We start from the raw sequence: 18767 nt of genomic DNA, 5'->3' as shown, positions 1-18767 counted from the left end.
CCTACCAAGTTTATTGAAGAAAAAGTGCATAATTCAATGAAGGAACCCCCCAAAAAGAGACGAGAATTGCATTTTATGGCCACTGTGAAAGTGCTAAAGCCTGTAATTTCAGTCAGTGTAATTTACTTCATAAATGATGTCTGTGATAATTGGCATAACCTTAACATAAATGTTCCTGTATTGCTTTGTAAGTACAGTATGTATAGGTAATGCATTTATAATGTGTAATCACTATGCATAAAAAACTTTTTTAAAAATTCCAACTTCTTGGTTTTAACAAAACTTTTACACTTGATCACATAGTAACAGCATACCTAAGTTTTAGTGCAGCAAACAAACCCTGAATTGTGAATGCACCCTAATTCAATGGAAAAGGTGGTCATTCAGTGGACTAGTGACCAGTGCTCATTTCAACGCATTTAATTTTGCAAATATAGAAGTCAGTAAGTCCTACAACAGTGACATTTCATTACAATGTTAATACAGTCTTTTGAATAAACAAATAAAATGATTTCCTAAGCTTTGCCCTTTAAAAAGAGAAGTGACCACTGACTAATGTGAACATGTGAGAGGAGAAATAAGGCTATGGAGAGTTTTTCATGGCATCACCTCCTTAGTGGGAATTTCCACGCATGAATAGAATATTGTTTTATGCTTTAAGTTTTTAAAAAGAAGAAATCGTTTGCTTTGACTTTTTGCAGTATGGGTGGTTCATGGACTTTATAAGTTGGGGTCCATGTCCACTGTTACTGAATGTTTGTTTTTCCAGCATCATGGTGTTTGTTGTCATGAAATACTTACAAAGAACTGGAATTGCTGCTTTCTTAAATGGACAGCAGCCTTTATAATGACCATGTAACTAGGGTCGGGCAGTATCCACTTTTTTCATACTCAGAATATACAAAACCGAATATACAATGGTATATGGTACTACATATTACCAGGATTGGTTTATGTAACATAAGTTACAGAAGCGTTATTTAAGAGTTATTTCAAAGTCAGTTATGCAAAAAAAGTCCAGTTCAATTACTGGGTCACCACAGAAGTGAATGCAGTGCAGTTTTCAATCCACCATTCGATAAATTTCAAACCACCAGTCTAAACTTTGCAAGAAAAGCTGGTTGGCAAAGTGTAGCTGACATGATAATCGCTTCATTTGCTTCATAGACAGGATCTATTCTGGCTAACTGTAGGTACACTGACACAAGTTTAGAGAGATTCTATATAGAATATATTAGAGATATTAGAAGTCTTGGTAACACTTTATTTGAAGGCTACCTACATAAGAACTTCATGACGCATTCATAAGCACTGAATGTGTTTATGAAGCAGTACTTGAACATTTATTAAGTGCTTATGTCGGTTCTCACAACCTGACATAAGATGTTTTATGAAATAAATGACATTGTCCTGTCATGATAAGAATAAACAAACATATTTACAGCACTAAACATATTTAAAACACTATACATGACTATTTATGTCAGCATTCTTAAGATCATTGTACTGAAATCAGGTTAAATATGCCTGGAAACCACCCCTTCTTCGCTCCATGGCATGGATGATTGATGCAAATATGTATAGTGTTTAAATATATTTAGTGCTGTAAATATGTTCAATGTTTATTCTTATGTCAGGACAATGTCATTTATTTCATAAAACATCTTATGTCAGGTTGCGAGAACCGACATAAGCACTTAATAAATGTTCAAGTAGTGCTTCATAAACACGTTCAGTGCTTATGAATGCGTCATAAAGCCCTTATGTAGGTAACCTTCAAATAGTGTTACCGAAGTCTCCAACTGGTGTCAGAGGAACATGACGGGTGAAGGTAAACCTGTTCCATAGAGTTTGGATGTTATTCGACTAGGTAAGTTAAGGTTAGTCCTGCTGATCAAGTGTTGACAAGAAAAACTCATGCCCAAGAGATCAAAGTCAATTGAAGAGTGTTGGGAGGACAAAGACAAAATCGAACCTGATCTGTGGTGTTTAGTAGGTTAGCCAAGCTGAAGGTAGCTTAGTTAGCAGGTGCCACACATCACAGTTTATGTCCAGTTACAGTTGACACTAGGCAGATGCTCTTATCCAGAGCGACTTACAGTTTGATCATTTTACACATTTAGGCGAAGGTAGTGTTAGGAGTCTTGGCCAAGGACTCTTATTACATTTATGACACTAGGCAGATGACCTTATAGTTGACCTTATAGCCAGCTTAAATCAGTTTAAATTTTAGTCTCCAGATTAAACTTGCTTTCTTCATCTTTGAGCCAGTAATTAGATTTTTCAGTTTTTAGCAGTCTTAAGAATGTTTTCAAACTCTAAGACTGTAATTCATTGTGAACTTGGTCTAGATATATCAGTGGATGTCTTATGCGCCATGTGTTGTGAAGCTAGGGGGCAGCAGGTACATACCACCATGACAACAAAACATACTCTCACTTTATTTATGACCTCTTTTTCAAACCTTTTTTCAAACCGACAAACTTTATGAATGCAGATGATCAGCGTATACAGTTTGTGACTAAACCAGTTTGCTACTGGCACTGATGACAGAGAGGTGTGCAAGGTTATAAACTGACCCAAGAAGCGACCCCGGCTGGGAACTGTGGTTTAAGTGAAAGCTTCCACTTTCTGCCCGATGCACTGGAAGCTTAGGGAGGGGGCCATTTGTGGTGAACCCATGCATGCTGACTCATTTATACCTCTGCCATGACTTTTTAGCCGTAGATTTTGCCGTCTGCGACAAGTTCCCAAGAAGACAACTGACTGTGCCCTCGTTGGGTGACACAAATGTCAAAGTCCTTTTCCCCACCGACCCTGTACAAAGGTCTTATGTATAAAACATAATGTGGTGAGGTGGGGGTTAGAGATGAGTAATCAACCAGATGGGTACTCATCATGTGACCACCTACTTGTCTAGTCAAATATTGATAAATTGATAAAGGGGGAAAAATGGGTCAGTTGACAAACACGCAAATACGGCCAACTACAGACTGTTCAAAGCGTAGGGGCAGGGAGTTCTCAAACAGCGTTACAACAAAAGCAGACCCTGAATCAAAGTGGCAAACATGCATGCAGTAAATATCTAAAGGCTTAAGATTTATACCTCCTGTAAAGATACACATAAAGGTGTGTCTCTCATGGTTTATAAGTAAACTGATTTGTGCTGATTTTGTAGATGTTACACTGGCTTATACTGATCAGGCATACTATTATGACCGCCTTGTCGCTCATTGTCCATTTTATCAGCTCCATTTACTGTATAGGTGCACTTTGTAGTTCTGCTATTACACACTGTAGTCCATCTGTTTCTCTGATACTTTGTTAGCCCCCTTTTATCCTGTTCTTCAGTGGTCAGGACCCCATGGACCCTCAAAGAGAAGGTACTATTTGTGTAGTAGATCATTCTCAGCACTGCAGTAACACTGACGTGGTGGTGGTGTCATATGTTGCGCTGGTCTGAGTGGATCAGACAGTTTTTAAACACCCCAGTGTCACTGTTGGACTGAGAACAGTCCACCAACCAAATATATCCAGCCAACAGTGTCCTGTGGGCAGCGTCCTTTGACCACTGATGAAGGTCTACAGGATGACCAACGCAAACTATGCTGACACACATGAGCTTCTGTCTCTGACTTTACATCTACAAAGTGGACCAACAAGATAGAGGTGTCTAACAGAGTGGACAGTGAGTGGACACAGTGTTTAAAAACTCCAGCAGCGCTGCTGTGTCTGATCCACTCATACCAGCACAAAACACACTAACACACCACCACCACGTCAGTGTTATTGCAGTGCTGAGAATGATCCACCACCCAAATAGTACCTGCTCTGTGAGGGCCCGTGGGGATCCTGACCACTGAAGTACAGGATGAAAGGGGGCTAACATGCGGAGAAACAGATGGACTACAGTCTGTAATTGTTGAACTACAAAGTGCACCAATATAGTAAGAATGCTGGTCTACAGTATGGAGCATCTTCATGGTGCAAACCTATTGGGTCACCTCATTGGTTCAGATTGCTTTATCCTATGGGGAGTTACAACAGAATATCCAGGGCATCATAAGAGATCATTTCATATCAGACTGTATCATTTGTTTGGATGTGCATGGACTGCCTTGCATTTCAATCAATGACAAAGAAAGTCTGTGAGTATTACTGACCCAGCAGCCTGACTTAAATGATGTTTCACTCAGATGAGTCTCCATGAACAGTGAACCTTATTCAACCTTACATAACTCAATACTCATTATATTTTTGTAGCTTATGGAAAGTGTGTGTCCTGGCATAACCTGAAAGACATTATCTTGAGGGTTAGTGGGCTATTACATGGTCCAAGTGCCTCGTATAGATGGCTACAGCACTTTGCTTATGAGGCCAATGCACTTCCATTAAGTTACATCAGACCATTTTATTACTGTAGACTTTCAGTCCTGTATGTCCATAATTGTATCTGAGGCCTCCAATATCGAGAACTCAACAAAGATATGAAGCATTATGATAACAAAGCACACATTCATTACATAATTATAAGATTGTTCATAGCATTTCTGAGTTACCATACCATTGTGGCAGTAGCCAAAGCTGATCCAGCAAATACAGTTAATACAGTAAGTTGGTCATTTTAAGGTGTATTAACCAGTGTACTTGATTAGATTTTATTTGATTTGTTGCTATAGTGACCACAAATGAAAAGTGAAATCTAAATGAGATTTCCAGCAGCATTACTTCTCCATCTCAAACCACATAACATTACTAGCACAACAAATAGTCTGGAAAAGCAGTGCAGTACCAAATTAGATATGCACTGATTGGTCTGGTAGGTAAAGTTAGGGGTGTTGGCTTGGACACAGCATTATATAAGTCAGCAAGACACTTTCAATTTTTGAGTGAATTTTAGTACATCCTTATTAAGGGTTGAGGTAAACTGCATGCCTACCAATTTGTCTGTGATGTGATGTTGGCTTCTTATTCGACAGCTTCTTTTCCTAAATTTGTTCTGCTGAATAGCTGGTGAAGAAGACACCAACTCCTGCTTAATTGTGTTTATTATTCAAGAGCTCTTCGTTTTTGTAAAACTGTGTGTTAAATTGTCTGAACTGGAGGTGTGCAGCATTTTATGGATCCACCATTCAATCTCATCTTCTTGTAGACTTTCTATAGGTATTAACCTGTGAGATAACACAGTGTGTAATGTTTCATTCATTTATTGAGCACAGTGATCCAACATTAAATGACTTTGTTGGCAAAAGTGTGTGAACTGGTATGACCCCCTTAATCAACAATGACTTCAACCTCATGGTTCCTGTAACTGTTGCAGCAAATTGGCTTGGAGGAATCTTGGCCCGTTTCACTTTACAGAACCGCTTCATCTCTTATGTTGGTTAGCTTTCTTGCAGGAGCGTCTCACCTTACGTTCTCCCTCTATTTCCAAACTGCAACATTTCTTCTGCTTTAACCTTTCTTTGTAGATTAACTGGTGTTTTTAGGGATGTTTTCTTTCTGCTGGATTCACCTTCTGTTGAAGTTCAGTTCATGAATGGATGTCCCACCATTCTGCAGAATTTGTTGACAGTCCTGAATTCATAGCTCCATTAAACACTGGCAAACTGTCCTGGTTCAGTAGCAGCAAGACAGCCTCAAACCATTATACTGCCACCTCTGTGTTTCAGAGTTCTTATGCTGGAATGTAGCGTTCAGTTTTGCCAAGCATAACTTCTCTAATTGAAGCCATTAAGATCCATTTTTGCCTTATTTGTCCACACAACATTGTTTTAGTAGTCTCCTGGCTCATCCAGGTGGTCTTTAGGAAACTTTAAACAGGCAGTAATGATGTTCTTGGACAGATGTTTTCTCCATGCTGTCATTCTATACATATTATTCTAGTTTGCCTGTGGATTCATGAAAACCTGGCCAGTGTAATAGAGGCCTACAGATCTTTAGATATTACCCTTGGGTTCTTTTTGATGTCCCAGAATAATCTACACCTTTAGGCTTGTCAATTTTGTTGGATGACCATACTCCTGGGAAGGACGGGAGTGCTGTGTTCTCCATCTATCCATCTGCCTGACAGTGGATAATTAATGACTGTTGAATGATTGAACAAATGAATGATTTGTTTGGAAACTTCTTCCAGCCTAATGAGCACTGGCAAATGTTATGTCTAAGGAGATCTCTGACAAACATGCACTAAAAAATTTTTACACACCAGACTTTGATGGTGAAGACTCCTCATGTATACCAAACTAATATTTCTAGAGATTCACATACTTTTGCCAACAAGTACATTTAATGTTGGATCACTTTGTTTGTTAAATGAAAGGGAAAAAAAAATATTTTTTTGTGAAATTCGTTTTACTGGATTCTATTTAATTATGAGTTAAATAAATTATTAAAATTTTGTTATATTTTTGTAGAAATTCAGAGGGTTTACAGACTTACAAGCAGCACTGTGTACATGATTCACTGAGTTGAACCCTTAACTTTCATGCTTTCATGGATTCATTCAAGAAAAAAAGACGAAGGGGATGTGATAGGCTGCTATTTTAAGAATTACCGTGGAAAGGAGAAGTTTACAGACAAGTTTTGTGATGAAATAGATGTTGATGGTAACCACTTGAAATGAGGTAACTTCTAACAGAGAAAAAGCCCCTAACACACCCACTTGCACTTTTATGGTAAAATATATTTGACATTGCAGCATTTAAAGGGCCCATATTTTTACCCTTTCATAAACTGCATTTATTCCAAGTGAAGTCCTGTTACAACACTTGTCTGGTAGCTTTTTTCATTTTATTAAAAAGAGGGAAGTCAGTAATAAAAATGGAATTTAAAAAGAACAAACTCAGCATTTTGCATCATGTTTCAAGTTCAAAAGCAATGTGTCTCATCTGTTCAGAGTTAGTGAAGCACTGGTCAAAGTGGAAACATTAAGCATGAACGCCACTGTGAGTGTTGGGCCATTCCTGACGGTGCCTGAGTGAGAAACGCTCGATTAAAAATATCTTTTTATTTTTTATTTTTTTATTTAATTTAACCTTATGAAAAGATATTTCTCTTCTTTGGACAAGCTTTTAAAGATACTTTCAAGTTTTAAGACTTTTTCCTTTCGTAAACATTTTTATTTATTTTTTTAAACAAACCATATTGGCCTTAGTTTTGATCCTTACTTAATAAATGTATAAAATGGGTGAAAATATATTTGTGTCTTATTTGATTTGTTACCTGGACTAATTAATAGTTAAACATTCAAAGCTAACCGTGACTTATGTTAATTAGTTTTTCTGGACGTTTGTAAGCACAAAATTCATTGTAACTGGAAATTTGTGAGTTTTAATTGAACTGCACTATGTTCTCTCTTAGCTCTGCTTACTCACCACAGAGCATGTTTCTTAACCTAGGGGGTGCCTTGCACACAGGGCACCTCATGTTCTTTGTTTACTCCCAAATTTAGACCATATTGTTTGCAGTAAAGGTGAATTGATGGTCGAGATAAAGATTGGTTTCAAACTTTGGATTAAAGTGAGCTGCTATGTGAAGTGTGTGAAATCTCCAAGATGTGTGGTCAAAGCGAAGTTTCCGCTTTCTGCTCCACTTCGACTGTGAGCTCAGAGTAAAGGCTTTTGATGAACCCACTCAGCCTGTATCTGTTGCACGTACCGCACTGCTCTGCACTGGTTTGGCACTCTATATAGGTTAAAGCATGGGTAAAACCTAAAGACTCTGGGCTTTATCCGGCCTGTGAGGTATTTGACCTAAGTCATTACTGTTAACAGAAACCAGACCAATAATGTGTTGTGCAACTTATGGATGTAGACTTAAACCAGTAGGTGGCCTTTTCCCATTAGCTCGCATTAGAGCCTGCTACTATCTACTGACCCCTAGAAACTTGTATTACTTTCCAGAATACCTTTAAAAAAAAAAGCTTAGGTTTTGTTTCCCACCTAATGCACTGTTTCAGTATTTCCATACTGTCTCCTTACTTATGTGGAATGTGTTAAAAAGGCAAGTAAGTAGAGAGCTATGGATGATTGAATTTCATGGCTTTCAGTCCACATTTGAAATGACTTAAAAAGGCTGTGTCTGATTCCTGAACATTAACAGGAAGGTCATTCCAGAGCTGGGGGGCTTTGTATGAGAAAGCTCTCCCCCCTGATGTAGTTTTATTCATTCTAGGTACCAGTAGTAAGCCAGCACCTTCTGATCTAAGTTGTTCATAGTAGGAGAGAAGTTCTCAGGTACTGAGGGGCAAGTCCATTTAGAGCTTTATAAGTCAATAATAGAATTTTATAATCCATGCGAAATTTAACTGGTAACCAGTGCAGGGTTGATAAAACTGGGCTAAAATGGTCGAACTTTCTGGTTCTTGTGAGGACTCTGGCTGCAGCGTTCTGGACTAGCTGAAGCTTGTTAAAACTAGTGCTTTAGTAGTCTTGAATAAGTGTCTCTTGGTAACAAAATGTCTATGAGAAAGATTACAGGTACGTTAATTTGCATTTTTTATTTATTTATTTTATTAGTCGCCTGGACAAATCATTAGTAGTCAAGCATTTAAAGGTAACAAGGTAACCGGGTTGCCGTTTACTTAGGATAGTTTGTCCATCTGGACCTTTGTAAGCAAGGCGTTTGATGTAACTGGACTTGGCAAGTTTTAATTGCATACTCCTGGACTAGAATATATTCTCCCGGAAAGTTCTCATCTCTGCTGTTCTTAACTTAGGGGGCGCTTTGTACACCTCATGCAAGGCTCCTCATGTTCTTTGTTTACTCCCGAATTTACACCATATTGTTTGCGGTGAAGGTGAATTGACGGTCGAGAGAAATATTGGTTTAAAATGTTTGATCAAAGAGATGTGATATGTGAAGCATGTGAAATCTCCAAGATGTGTGGTTACAACGAAGCTTCCGCTCTCTGTTCCACTTCCACTGCTCAGAGTAAAGGCTTTTCACGAACCCACACAACCTGTATATGTTGCGCTTGCAGCACTCCTCTGCTCTAGTTTGTCACTCTATATAGGTTGCGGGGTTGCGTGAAACTCAAGTCCTCAGGCATTATCCGGCATTTGAGGCATTTGAACTGCACAGTAAATTTCAGCATTGTTCACTCAGTACAGTTAATAGAAAGCAAACAATGTATAGCGCGACTTATGGACGTAGACTTAACCCAGTAGCCTTTTCCCATTAGCATGCATTGTAGTGCTGCTGCTATGTAGTGAACCTTAGAAACTTGGATTTATAACTTTCCAGAATATACTGAAAAGCTCATTTTGTCTCCCACCTAATGCAACATTCCGTTATTTCAGTGTAGCCTCTTTGCTTATGTGGAATGTGTTAAAAATGTAAGAAAACCCTTAAAAATAAGTGTTTTAAAGTTTGATAGCTTTGCTCTTAAAGATTTCCAGTATGTTTGAGCAAAGTTGTATTTCACTTTGAAACTCAGTGTGGGTCTTATCACAAAGCAAACACTGAATTGGAGAACATTTAATAAGTAACTGCTTGCAGTTTTTGTTGCTAACTGCTTAACATTGAATGAAATGTGCAGTGTTTGCAAAACTGAAACATGAGACCTGCTGCCACGAGTGTAGGAATTTCAGTTAATCATTTTTAAAGTTTTTTGAAGCTGGGACCATTTACCAGTTCTGTACTAGTTGCCAGAATCCTCGTTTTGAATGAGTTGTATCCAGAAGTATTTAAATAAAATAGGTTACCAAATATATTGAGCTCAAAAGTGGTCTTAGGAACCTCTATCGCTATTGCTTTTTAGCAGGTTAATGTACTATGAAAATTGTACTGCACCATATTCAAAATGCATTATTTTAGCTATAATGTGGTCAATTTGGACTACAATATAGTCAAAGTAATCCCTGTTTATTTTAAAGAAATGTTGGAAACCTAATTCAAATGCATAGATGTTCAAACCTCCACTGCTTCACCATCAAGAACACCTGACACACCATCTCACTGACATTCAAAATATTGCTTTAGAAATATTGAATATTGAATTAGATCATTTCGATTAATCAATATTTTCTTTTGGTAGTAAAATATCTGAGAAATATTACAAATACACAGAATATTCTGAATGTTTAGTGGTAAAAATGTATTAAAGTAGTGGAAAGAGTCAGAACATCTTCAAAACCTCGGCCATCCAAATCCAGCAAATCTAGATAAGCATCATTTCTTGCCTAATAGACTTAAACCTGTCACATAAAGAAGGGATATAAAACAAAACACTACCCTAAATTAAATGCTAAATACTAATCTATGTGAAGGAAATAGACACTAATATTTTTCACTAATATTTGAGTAATTTTACTTGCCTTTTAAAAAAATAAAACATTACTGGAATCAGAATTTATTACTTAGAAAGTAATAAATAAACAAAACGTATTGAATTCAGAGTGTCCAAAGCAGGTGTGAGCGATATGTCAAAAATAATTCACTATATTTCCAAAAGTTTTCACTCACCCATCCAAATCATTGAATTCAGGTGTTCCAATCACTTCCATGGCCACAGGTGTATAAAGCCAAGCCCCTAGGCCTGCAGACTGCTTCTACAGACATTAGTGAAAGAATGGGTCGCTCTCAGGAGCTCAGTGAATTCCAGCGTGGTGCCGTGATCAGACGCCACCTGTGCAGCAAGTCCAGTCGTGAAATTTCCTCACTACTAAATATTCCAGTCAATTCCAGTCAACTGTCAGTGGGATTATAACACAGTGGAAGCAATTAGGAACAATGGCAACTCAGCCATGAAGTGGTTACCCACCTGACCCATGACAGAGCGGGGTCAGCAGACGCTGAGGTGCATAGTGCACAGAGGTCACCAAATTTCTGCAGAGTCAATCGCTACAGACCTCCAAATTTCTTGTGGTCTTCAGATTAGCTCAGGAACAGCATAGAGAGCTTCATAGAATGGGTTTTCATGGCCGAGCAGCAACATTTGCCAGTTTAGTTTAAAACGGTCACATGAGGCCTTTGGGATGGTGTTTTGAAATGAAAGCTCCCACTCAGCATGACTGTCTGTGGTGAACCCACGTACCCTGCATCTTTCATGCCTACAGTACTCTGCCATCGTACTTTTTTATAGGCCACAGTTTTTGGTGGGCTGAGAAAAAAAGGAGAGCTCTTTTCATTTAAAGACAATAAATGGGTACAGGTTTGCATTTTTTAATGAGAATGCTTTGAGTATGTCTTACTGTATTCCTTGCCAAATCAAAATCGCCTAATGAAAAGCACATCAATGCGTTGTTTCTGTGGTTTCACCTTTTTTTGTTTTTTATCTGAGGAGTATTAAATATTTCACTAAATACTCAAATGTATGTAATACAACAAATGAAGTGAAGCCTATCAAATATTTTAGCAATAGAACCATATTTTTTTTCCATTCAGCAAATGAAAAAGTCTTGTTTTCCAATAAGGAAGGAGACAAGATACAAATAATGAAAAGATGACACAAGCAGTCTTCATTTCTGTGTCGCTGCTATAGTTACAATTAACATGAATGCTTCAGTGTCGAAACAGACAAAAAAAATGCTGATCTTTATACATTTTAGCCAAGAGCCTAACTTGGTCACAGGCACACATACAGGTGTACTTTCCCTTTTCTGAAGAACATGTCACCTCCAAGAAAGGGGCATTTTTACACATTTGCTGATACTTACTTGGGGTCCTTAATCTGTGGTTAGAAAACGAGAACAAAGCACCATGACCTAGAAAACCAGGAAGCCAGTGAACTTTGAAGGTGCTGAAAAGTTGTTCAAAACTTTTGAACATAGACTTTACTGGCAGTGCATCTAACAGTAATGTCGTGGACGTTATTGGATGGTAGTTTTATGTTTTTATACTTTTTAACTTTTGGCTCAGTAATACTACCTATTTCTATGAGTTGGTTGTTTGGGATAAAACCAATTATTATCTTTGTTTCGAGATGTTTTTATATTTTGTGAACATAAATAATATAAAACTATTCTTTAAGTTCTTTTAAGTAACTGTGAGCACCACCACCATCTGGATACTTATGTAAGCTGTTACTAATATGGAGCGGAACCTTGCCCCTATTCCATGGGTGGCTTTGAGTGGCTTTCACACCCACAACCCACAGTGTAAAAAGGTGGTTCTGTAGACGCACCAATGGTAGGAAACTTGCTGCTGTTTGTTCCGCTGAAGCTTGTAGGGTGGGCTTAAATAGGCTGCTCCTCAAAAGAGGTTCAGACCGTTGAAGATCACTTGACCTGTCAACATGAAGTTGCCACTTGTTCTCCGCTGCTCAGCCGCAGTTCTCGTGTTGCTGCTTCTTTCAAAACAGGGTAAGTTTGACACAAGTTCACTTTGTAATTGTCTTCTACATGAGACGGTTGTTTGGAAAGATGTTTGACTTCTCTCTTTTACAGGTAGTGAAGCTCGTCCACCTGTGGGTTGCTGCATGAAAACGTCTGAGAGAAAAGTGTATGTGGATCAGCTCTCGAAGTACACGATCCAGAACAAACCCTTATGCCCTGTGTATGCTGTGAGGTAAGACTCCATAAAGACATACGGTTCATTTTACGAATGTGTACGTTGTGCTGTTATGGATCTTTTGTAATGTCATGAATTTCTCTTCGTAGATTTATAACTCAGAGGGGAAACCTACTCTGCTCTGATCCCTCCTCACCATGGGCAGTAAGGGCCATGGCCTATCTGGACAAGAAGAATAATCCCCAGCCAACGAAGCTCGTAAGAATGGCGCACCAAACCACATCGTTGCCACCTGTCATGCAAAGTAACAGCACGACAACAAACGGAACCTTTCTTGCTTGATATGACTGACGAGCTTATGTACGTCACAACTGATTTTATGACTCTGCACTTTATTTGTGATATTCTGTTTGTATTATTGTTGTTATTACATTTAAGCTTTTCTTTGTATTGTTTTGAATGTTTTCTGTGACACACATATATTGTATATTTTGTTATTAAATCTTCAAATGGCTTAATTTATCAATTATAATAAAGCGTTTATTTTCTAATATGTTTTTGTGGTTATTATATAATTTTTTATTATTTGATTGTGCTGGGCAGTCATGCAGATACGCATCAGTCCACAAATGAAATGATTTGTTGTGGGGATCCTCTTGTTGCACAAAATACTTGAAAGTTGAATCTAATAAGCGTTTTTAAGTCTTGCCCTTGTGTGGGAAGCAAGTGTCCTATTTTCTTTTATTGCGGTTACATTGACATGACCAGATTATGTGCATTCCGCTTAGTAAGGAGGAAAAAGCCCATACCACTGACCTTGTTGTTTAATGAGGGGGTGTACAAGCTTGGAAAGTTGTTTTTGGTTTGGCTAGAGTGACGCAGAGATATACACCAATAATTGTTCAATAAGTCATTAATTTAAATTACTTTTATTAATAGCACCCAATACAGTTCCATGAGCAAACAAGACCGAACATTAATGGTGGGTTTGTAGGTCTCAGTTTACAGGTAACATTAAAGGTTATTCCCTGTATTTTTGGCACATCAATACAAAATTCAATTGAAGCGTCTATCGAGTTAATCAAGGCTCCCAGTTTAGAAATTGACTTTTTAGAATCTGTTTTCGTTTTTAAAATTTCTAGTTGGCACTGAACACAGGAGGTCCAGAGCAGTCATGGTCTACTCAGGCTCCTACACGAAGGTCTTCAGTACACTGAAAAGGTAGCTGAGGCCCAGCTGAGAGGAACCTGCAGTGAAACTCGCCGTGTTGGTACGATACTGACGTTGTATGGCAGCATTTGCGTGTATTTTTCTAACCACACTGTGAGAATAAGTACTTAGCTCGAGTCTCACAAGGGTTTTCCCCTCCTGCATAGAAGTAGTCATTCTAATATTAGAACAGCTTTAGCAGCTTTATCTGTCTATCTAAAGCTGACTAAAGCTCATATCAGATGTGATCTGTTTTCTGTACTTGCAGAAAGAAAGGTCAATAAAGTTTGTGTTATAAGACGGTATGAACGTTGGTAAATCACTGTAGTGTCAGGATTCAAGAGGCGTATTGCTTTTAAAAACCCAACATCAGTATACAATGCACTAAAATACCAATTATAAACAAAGGAATACAGTTCTTCTGATGAACAGTGTTAACAGTAGACAACGTTTCCAGGCAACCTGGTGATGAAAGGTTGTTCCAAATAAAGAGCATTAAATGCTGCATTTTTGGTTTATTTTTCACATGATATACATTGTTGGGATTGGACTTCACTCATCTAAGAAATATCAATTATATTATTTTCATACATGCCAGAAATAAAAACTTATTTTTGGATGAAGTGTGTTATACATCAGCTGTTATTCTTTGTAAACCTCTTCTAATTAACTCTACTAGTTGTACAGCATTTTGAATGAATTTTTTTTTGTTGTTTTAGAACAAAACTGTAGCTCTCCATAAAAGTAACCTTACTTACCAACTAAATTGCTAAACGTTCTATATAAGTTGATGTTAAAGATTTAATTAAAAGTAATTTAGGACCATTTCTGTCTATTTACCATGATATATTGATGCGTTGTAAACAGCCACTGCTACTTTCAAATTATGTAATAAAAAAAAGTAAAAAATGGAGATTTGAGTTCTTTTTTTCGAGAGCGACAGTATTTACTCGGCATATCCGTATTAAATTCAATTGATGTATACGTGGTCATTCGTGTAAATTAAGTGTTTATGAGGCTCATCCATTCAGATTTCAGAACTGGAACTAAGCCTCCTATGAAAAAAACATTGCATCACTTTATATATTTCTTTCCCAGCTTTCAGATTGGATTTCATATGGATTTCTACACTGGTAGAATGCCGTTACTGTCAAATGTAGCCCTTTTCTAACAGGCTATAGACGTGTACGACATTGGCGCCATTTGTTATATTGTATAGTGGCTTTATACTACAGTTTTCCCGGCTCTAACACACTCAACATAAAAAAGGAATGATGATTAGCTGAAAAAATGGTTGGATGATAGCAAGCAGGGGAAACAGGCCCCAATCATATATGGGACCCAGTGTAACATTATCTGTGAAGTACAGCAAATGAAGACGAGGCGGCGAGGTTGTAGTGTATGTGGTTTTATGGGAGACCCCATGTTTTCCCCCCATGTCTGTCGGTGGTTTCACACCCACAATTTTTCAGAGAACTATTCTATAAAAAGCCTAACTTAATACCTTCCTTCATAGTCTGCGTTTTAATTAACTACATTAAGCTCTTGTAAGTCGTAGGTCCTTAGAGACTCTCTTGGTACTTTGGGTCCATTTTTCCTTTGCACTGTTTTGAAAGTCAGTCTGGATAAAAATGTCTGCCAGACAAAGAAATGTCAGTGTGTTCATTATTGTATATTTTGCAGATGGTAAAAAATGCAAGTGGACCATAGAACTTAAGGCCAGTTTAAAGCATTTTAATGACAGAATATCACATTTAACTGTAAGCCGGAACATTGAATAGATGTTCTGCCAGAGAGCCTGTAATGTAATTTGAAGTTCCATTTCTTGAAATAATCAAAAGCTTTTAAAATGGCACATTTGAAAGTTCAGTAAACCTTGTGGAGTTTTGGACATAAACCAACCACTTGAGATGTTCATGCGCCCATGAGCGGTCCGTGACCCCTTTTCTTCCATTCTCGATTTCAGTCCACCTGACGGGGCAATTTCTATTTTTGAACTGTTCATATTTTCCATTCGTCATTTATACTTATGAAAGGTGTAGGTTTATTTAGGTCCCACCCACCCCCACCCTGTGATAAGACCCCGATGGGCCGAGAGCAGTCAGTACAGTTGCCTACACGATTCATCTCCATGCAAGATGAACCTGCATCTAGCTGTCTGTTTCCTCTGCGTCGCAGCGTTCTCCAGCGCCTTGGCTCGTAAGTTTCATTTGTGTGAGTACATACCACTCATACGCTTTGTGGTATGGCCTAGATTTGTAAGACCAAAGTTGTAATATGTAAGATAAAACTTCTCTCTGGGTTTGAAACTGTACAGCTGGCTCTATAATCTTCACTGTTCACAAGAAATAATTGATTTAGTAAATTATGGATGCTGTTCATTTAAACTCTAATGGCACGCTCGTTATTTGGACTAATAAAAATGACTGTAGGCATGTTTAACAGGCTCTTGTCATTCACAGAAAGTAGACGTCCATCCAATTGCTGCCTCAGAGTATCGCGTATCACAGTCCGTCTGGATAATATTCTGGACTACAGATGGCAGGACAAAGGACTGTGTCCAGTCACTGCAGTCGTGTAAGTCTTCTAGTATCTATTAGATTTGTTGGAAGGTTGTTTGAAGAAAATAATGATGTTAATATGATTCTGTTTACATACCGCTGTTGTCGGAAGAAAACCTCGTATCTCCATTTTTGACGTTTTTCAGTTTTTGACATAATTTGAAAATGCCTGTTACCCTTTACATTGTATATGAACTTCATGATGAATGAACCACAAGAAATGGCCCAAAATTACTTGGAAAAAATTCTGGTTCCATTGACTTACATTACAAGTAATGTAAGTTTTTTCTTTCTCCTGTAAAGTTAACATTTTGGAGATGCGAGGTTTTGTTCCAACAACAGTGACATGTGATCGCTGAAATTCAACTAAAGTGTCCGTTACTGGCAAAAGTAACACATGCATAGTTCCATATTAAGCAAGAGAGCCACAGTTGCTTTTCCGTTATTTATTATTTAACAACAAAACAAAAATAGACGTGTCTTGGGCTTTATCACACCCCTTTATTAATATGATGTGTATGCAGTGTGCTTTTTTTTTTTAGTGTTGAGGCAAAAATCTATGCCTTTAAAAGTGCTCTTCTTCTGTGTTACCTTGATTTATTAATGCTGTAATCGTAATCATTTTGAAGTGTAAGGGACCTCATATAACAAAGTAAAATGAAAATGTATTATTTTGTGTCATGAACTACCAATGAGCAAACCGATGAATAGGAATATATCACTGTTCAGTAAATCGGAATCCTGTCCTGAATGGATACTTCTTTTATATAACCATAGAAAACACAGAAGCACGCAAAGTAAGAGTTGCTAAGTATATCATTATGTATGATACAGTTCAATAATTCTGAAAGTAGGGGTTACTTCCCTTCCTCTCATTTAATAAAATCATCATTTAATAAAAATGAGTTTCTTTTCACAGGTTTGAGACTCGAAGCGGAAACAAAATCTGCTCCGATCCGAACAGGGACTGGACCAAAAGAGCCATGAGTAAGGTTGCTAAGGATAAGGAAAGAAAAGAGGCAGAGAAGAGCAAAAAGGAGCTACACTGCACAGCTACACTGACATCAGATTCACCGGCAGAGGGGAACGGAGAGGGGGCATATCCCCCGACACCGCCCAAGCTACCAGCGAACAGCAGGTGGCTTCAAGAGTCAGCAGTTTCTGCAGCACCAAAGAAACAGCATGAACCAGAAGGGTCGGTTAAGTCTACTAAAGCACGGCAGGGCTCTAAAAATCAAGGGAAGGGAGGAAAAAAGAAGAAGAATAGAGTGAGAAAAAGAAAAGTGAAAAAGACAAGTCAGTAAGTGGTGAAAGAGGCTATAGGTTATTGTAGATAATATAAACATTGGAAATACAGCACACTCAACAGTTCTTAGTACAGAGATGTACAGTGTGTATACAGTTGCATGCAAACGTTTGGTCAAATGACGTTTTGTTGCTTTTCAAAGTAAAAATAAGTTTATATTTTTACACATTAGTAATTTTTTATTAACTTGATAAAAATGATGGCACATTTTTTACATTTTATGTTTTATTTTAATTGTAATATTTTGTCCCAACATTACTTTAAAAAGCACATTTAGGTTCCTTCATTGAATATCAATAAAAATTACATCAAAACATAATTTCACTGGGGGTTATATAAACTTTTATATATATGACTGTAGAACCATGACAACTTAAAGAACCATTTGAGTGCTTAAATGGTCTGAAAGCCGTTCAGAGAGTGGCTCTTCTTATATACGCTGTTCTATTTGTGCTGTAGTTATTTCAACAAGGTTATGATGGTTGATTTCTAATGTATTTCATCAACTATTATTACTATTATAATGCATTACAAATGCAAATACATTATCATTCTTTTTCAGTAATGCCCAAACGAGCCACTTCTGGATATGTTCATTATGATTTGTATTACTACATAATTGGATATCTGTTGTGTGACTATCATTAATAATTGTTGCATTATCAGTACACTGATAATCCACCAGGGGGCAGAAGAAGTGTCTGATTTTATATTTTAAGTTTTTCAGAAAAAAAAATATCCCGATGATGATTAATCATCTAAATTGCATGAATAATCATCTAAATTCTTTTTTTTTATTCTTGAATTCTTGATTTATTATTGGTAGCATTTGTAATTATGTATTTGTAAAAGTCACAATGACGAAAGCTTAATGCGTAGTGAATAAACCAGTCAGAAGTGTCTAACTTGGGCTGTATGGAATGAAGAGTAAAGCCTTAATTAAAACCTCATTATCATTAACATTATGTCCTGATTGTCACGATTGGCCCCTCCCAGTCCTCCATGTGCTTTTGTTTTGTTTTGGTCTTGTCCATGTGCTTTTGTTTAGTTTGCTTGTTTTTTCCCGGTCCTGCCCCCTTGTTTCCAGACCCTGCCCCTGACTGTAACCGCCTGTGTCTTGTTTAACCCTGTTGTATTTAGTCCCTGTGTTTTCCCCTGTTATGTGGCTGGTCTTTGATTGGTCTTTGTCTTGTATTGTTTGTATTGTATTGTTGGGTGTTTGTTCTGCTGGCTGCCGT

At 37.6% G+C, this 18767-nt stretch overlaps 2 protein-coding genes across 2 annotated transcripts; both read left to right on the top strand.

Annotated features, from left to right (window-relative positions):
- Positions 1-12211: 12211 nt before the first annotated feature.
- LOC108440638 (C-C motif chemokine 2) lies at positions 12212-13004 on the top strand. The gene is made up of 3 exons (XM_017719595.2): positions 12212-12305; positions 12390-12510; positions 12603-13004. The coding sequence occupies exons 1-3, from the start codon at positions 12239-12241 to the stop codon at positions 12793-12795; spliced, it is 381 nt and encodes a 126-aa protein (XP_017575084.1). The 5' UTR covers positions 12212-12238; the 3' UTR covers positions 12796-13004.
- Positions 13005-15782: 2778 nt separating this feature from the next.
- LOC108440636 (C-C motif chemokine 2-like) lies at positions 15783-18489 on the top strand. The gene is made up of 3 exons (XM_017719593.2): positions 15783-15861; positions 16125-16239; positions 17143-18489. The coding sequence occupies exons 1-3, from the start codon at positions 15801-15803 to the stop codon at positions 17525-17527; spliced, it is 561 nt and encodes a 186-aa protein (XP_017575082.1). The 5' UTR covers positions 15783-15800; the 3' UTR covers positions 17528-18489.
- Positions 18490-18767: the final 278 nt, after the last annotated feature.

The sequence above is a fragment of the Pygocentrus nattereri genome, chromosome 2 (assembly GCF_015220715.1).
Source record: "Pygocentrus nattereri isolate fPygNat1 chromosome 2, fPygNat1.pri, whole genome shotgun sequence".
Lineage (NCBI taxonomy): Eukaryota > Metazoa > Chordata > Actinopteri > Characiformes > Serrasalmidae > Pygocentrus > Pygocentrus nattereri.
This window is presented reverse-complemented; position numbering and strand designations above follow the sequence as displayed.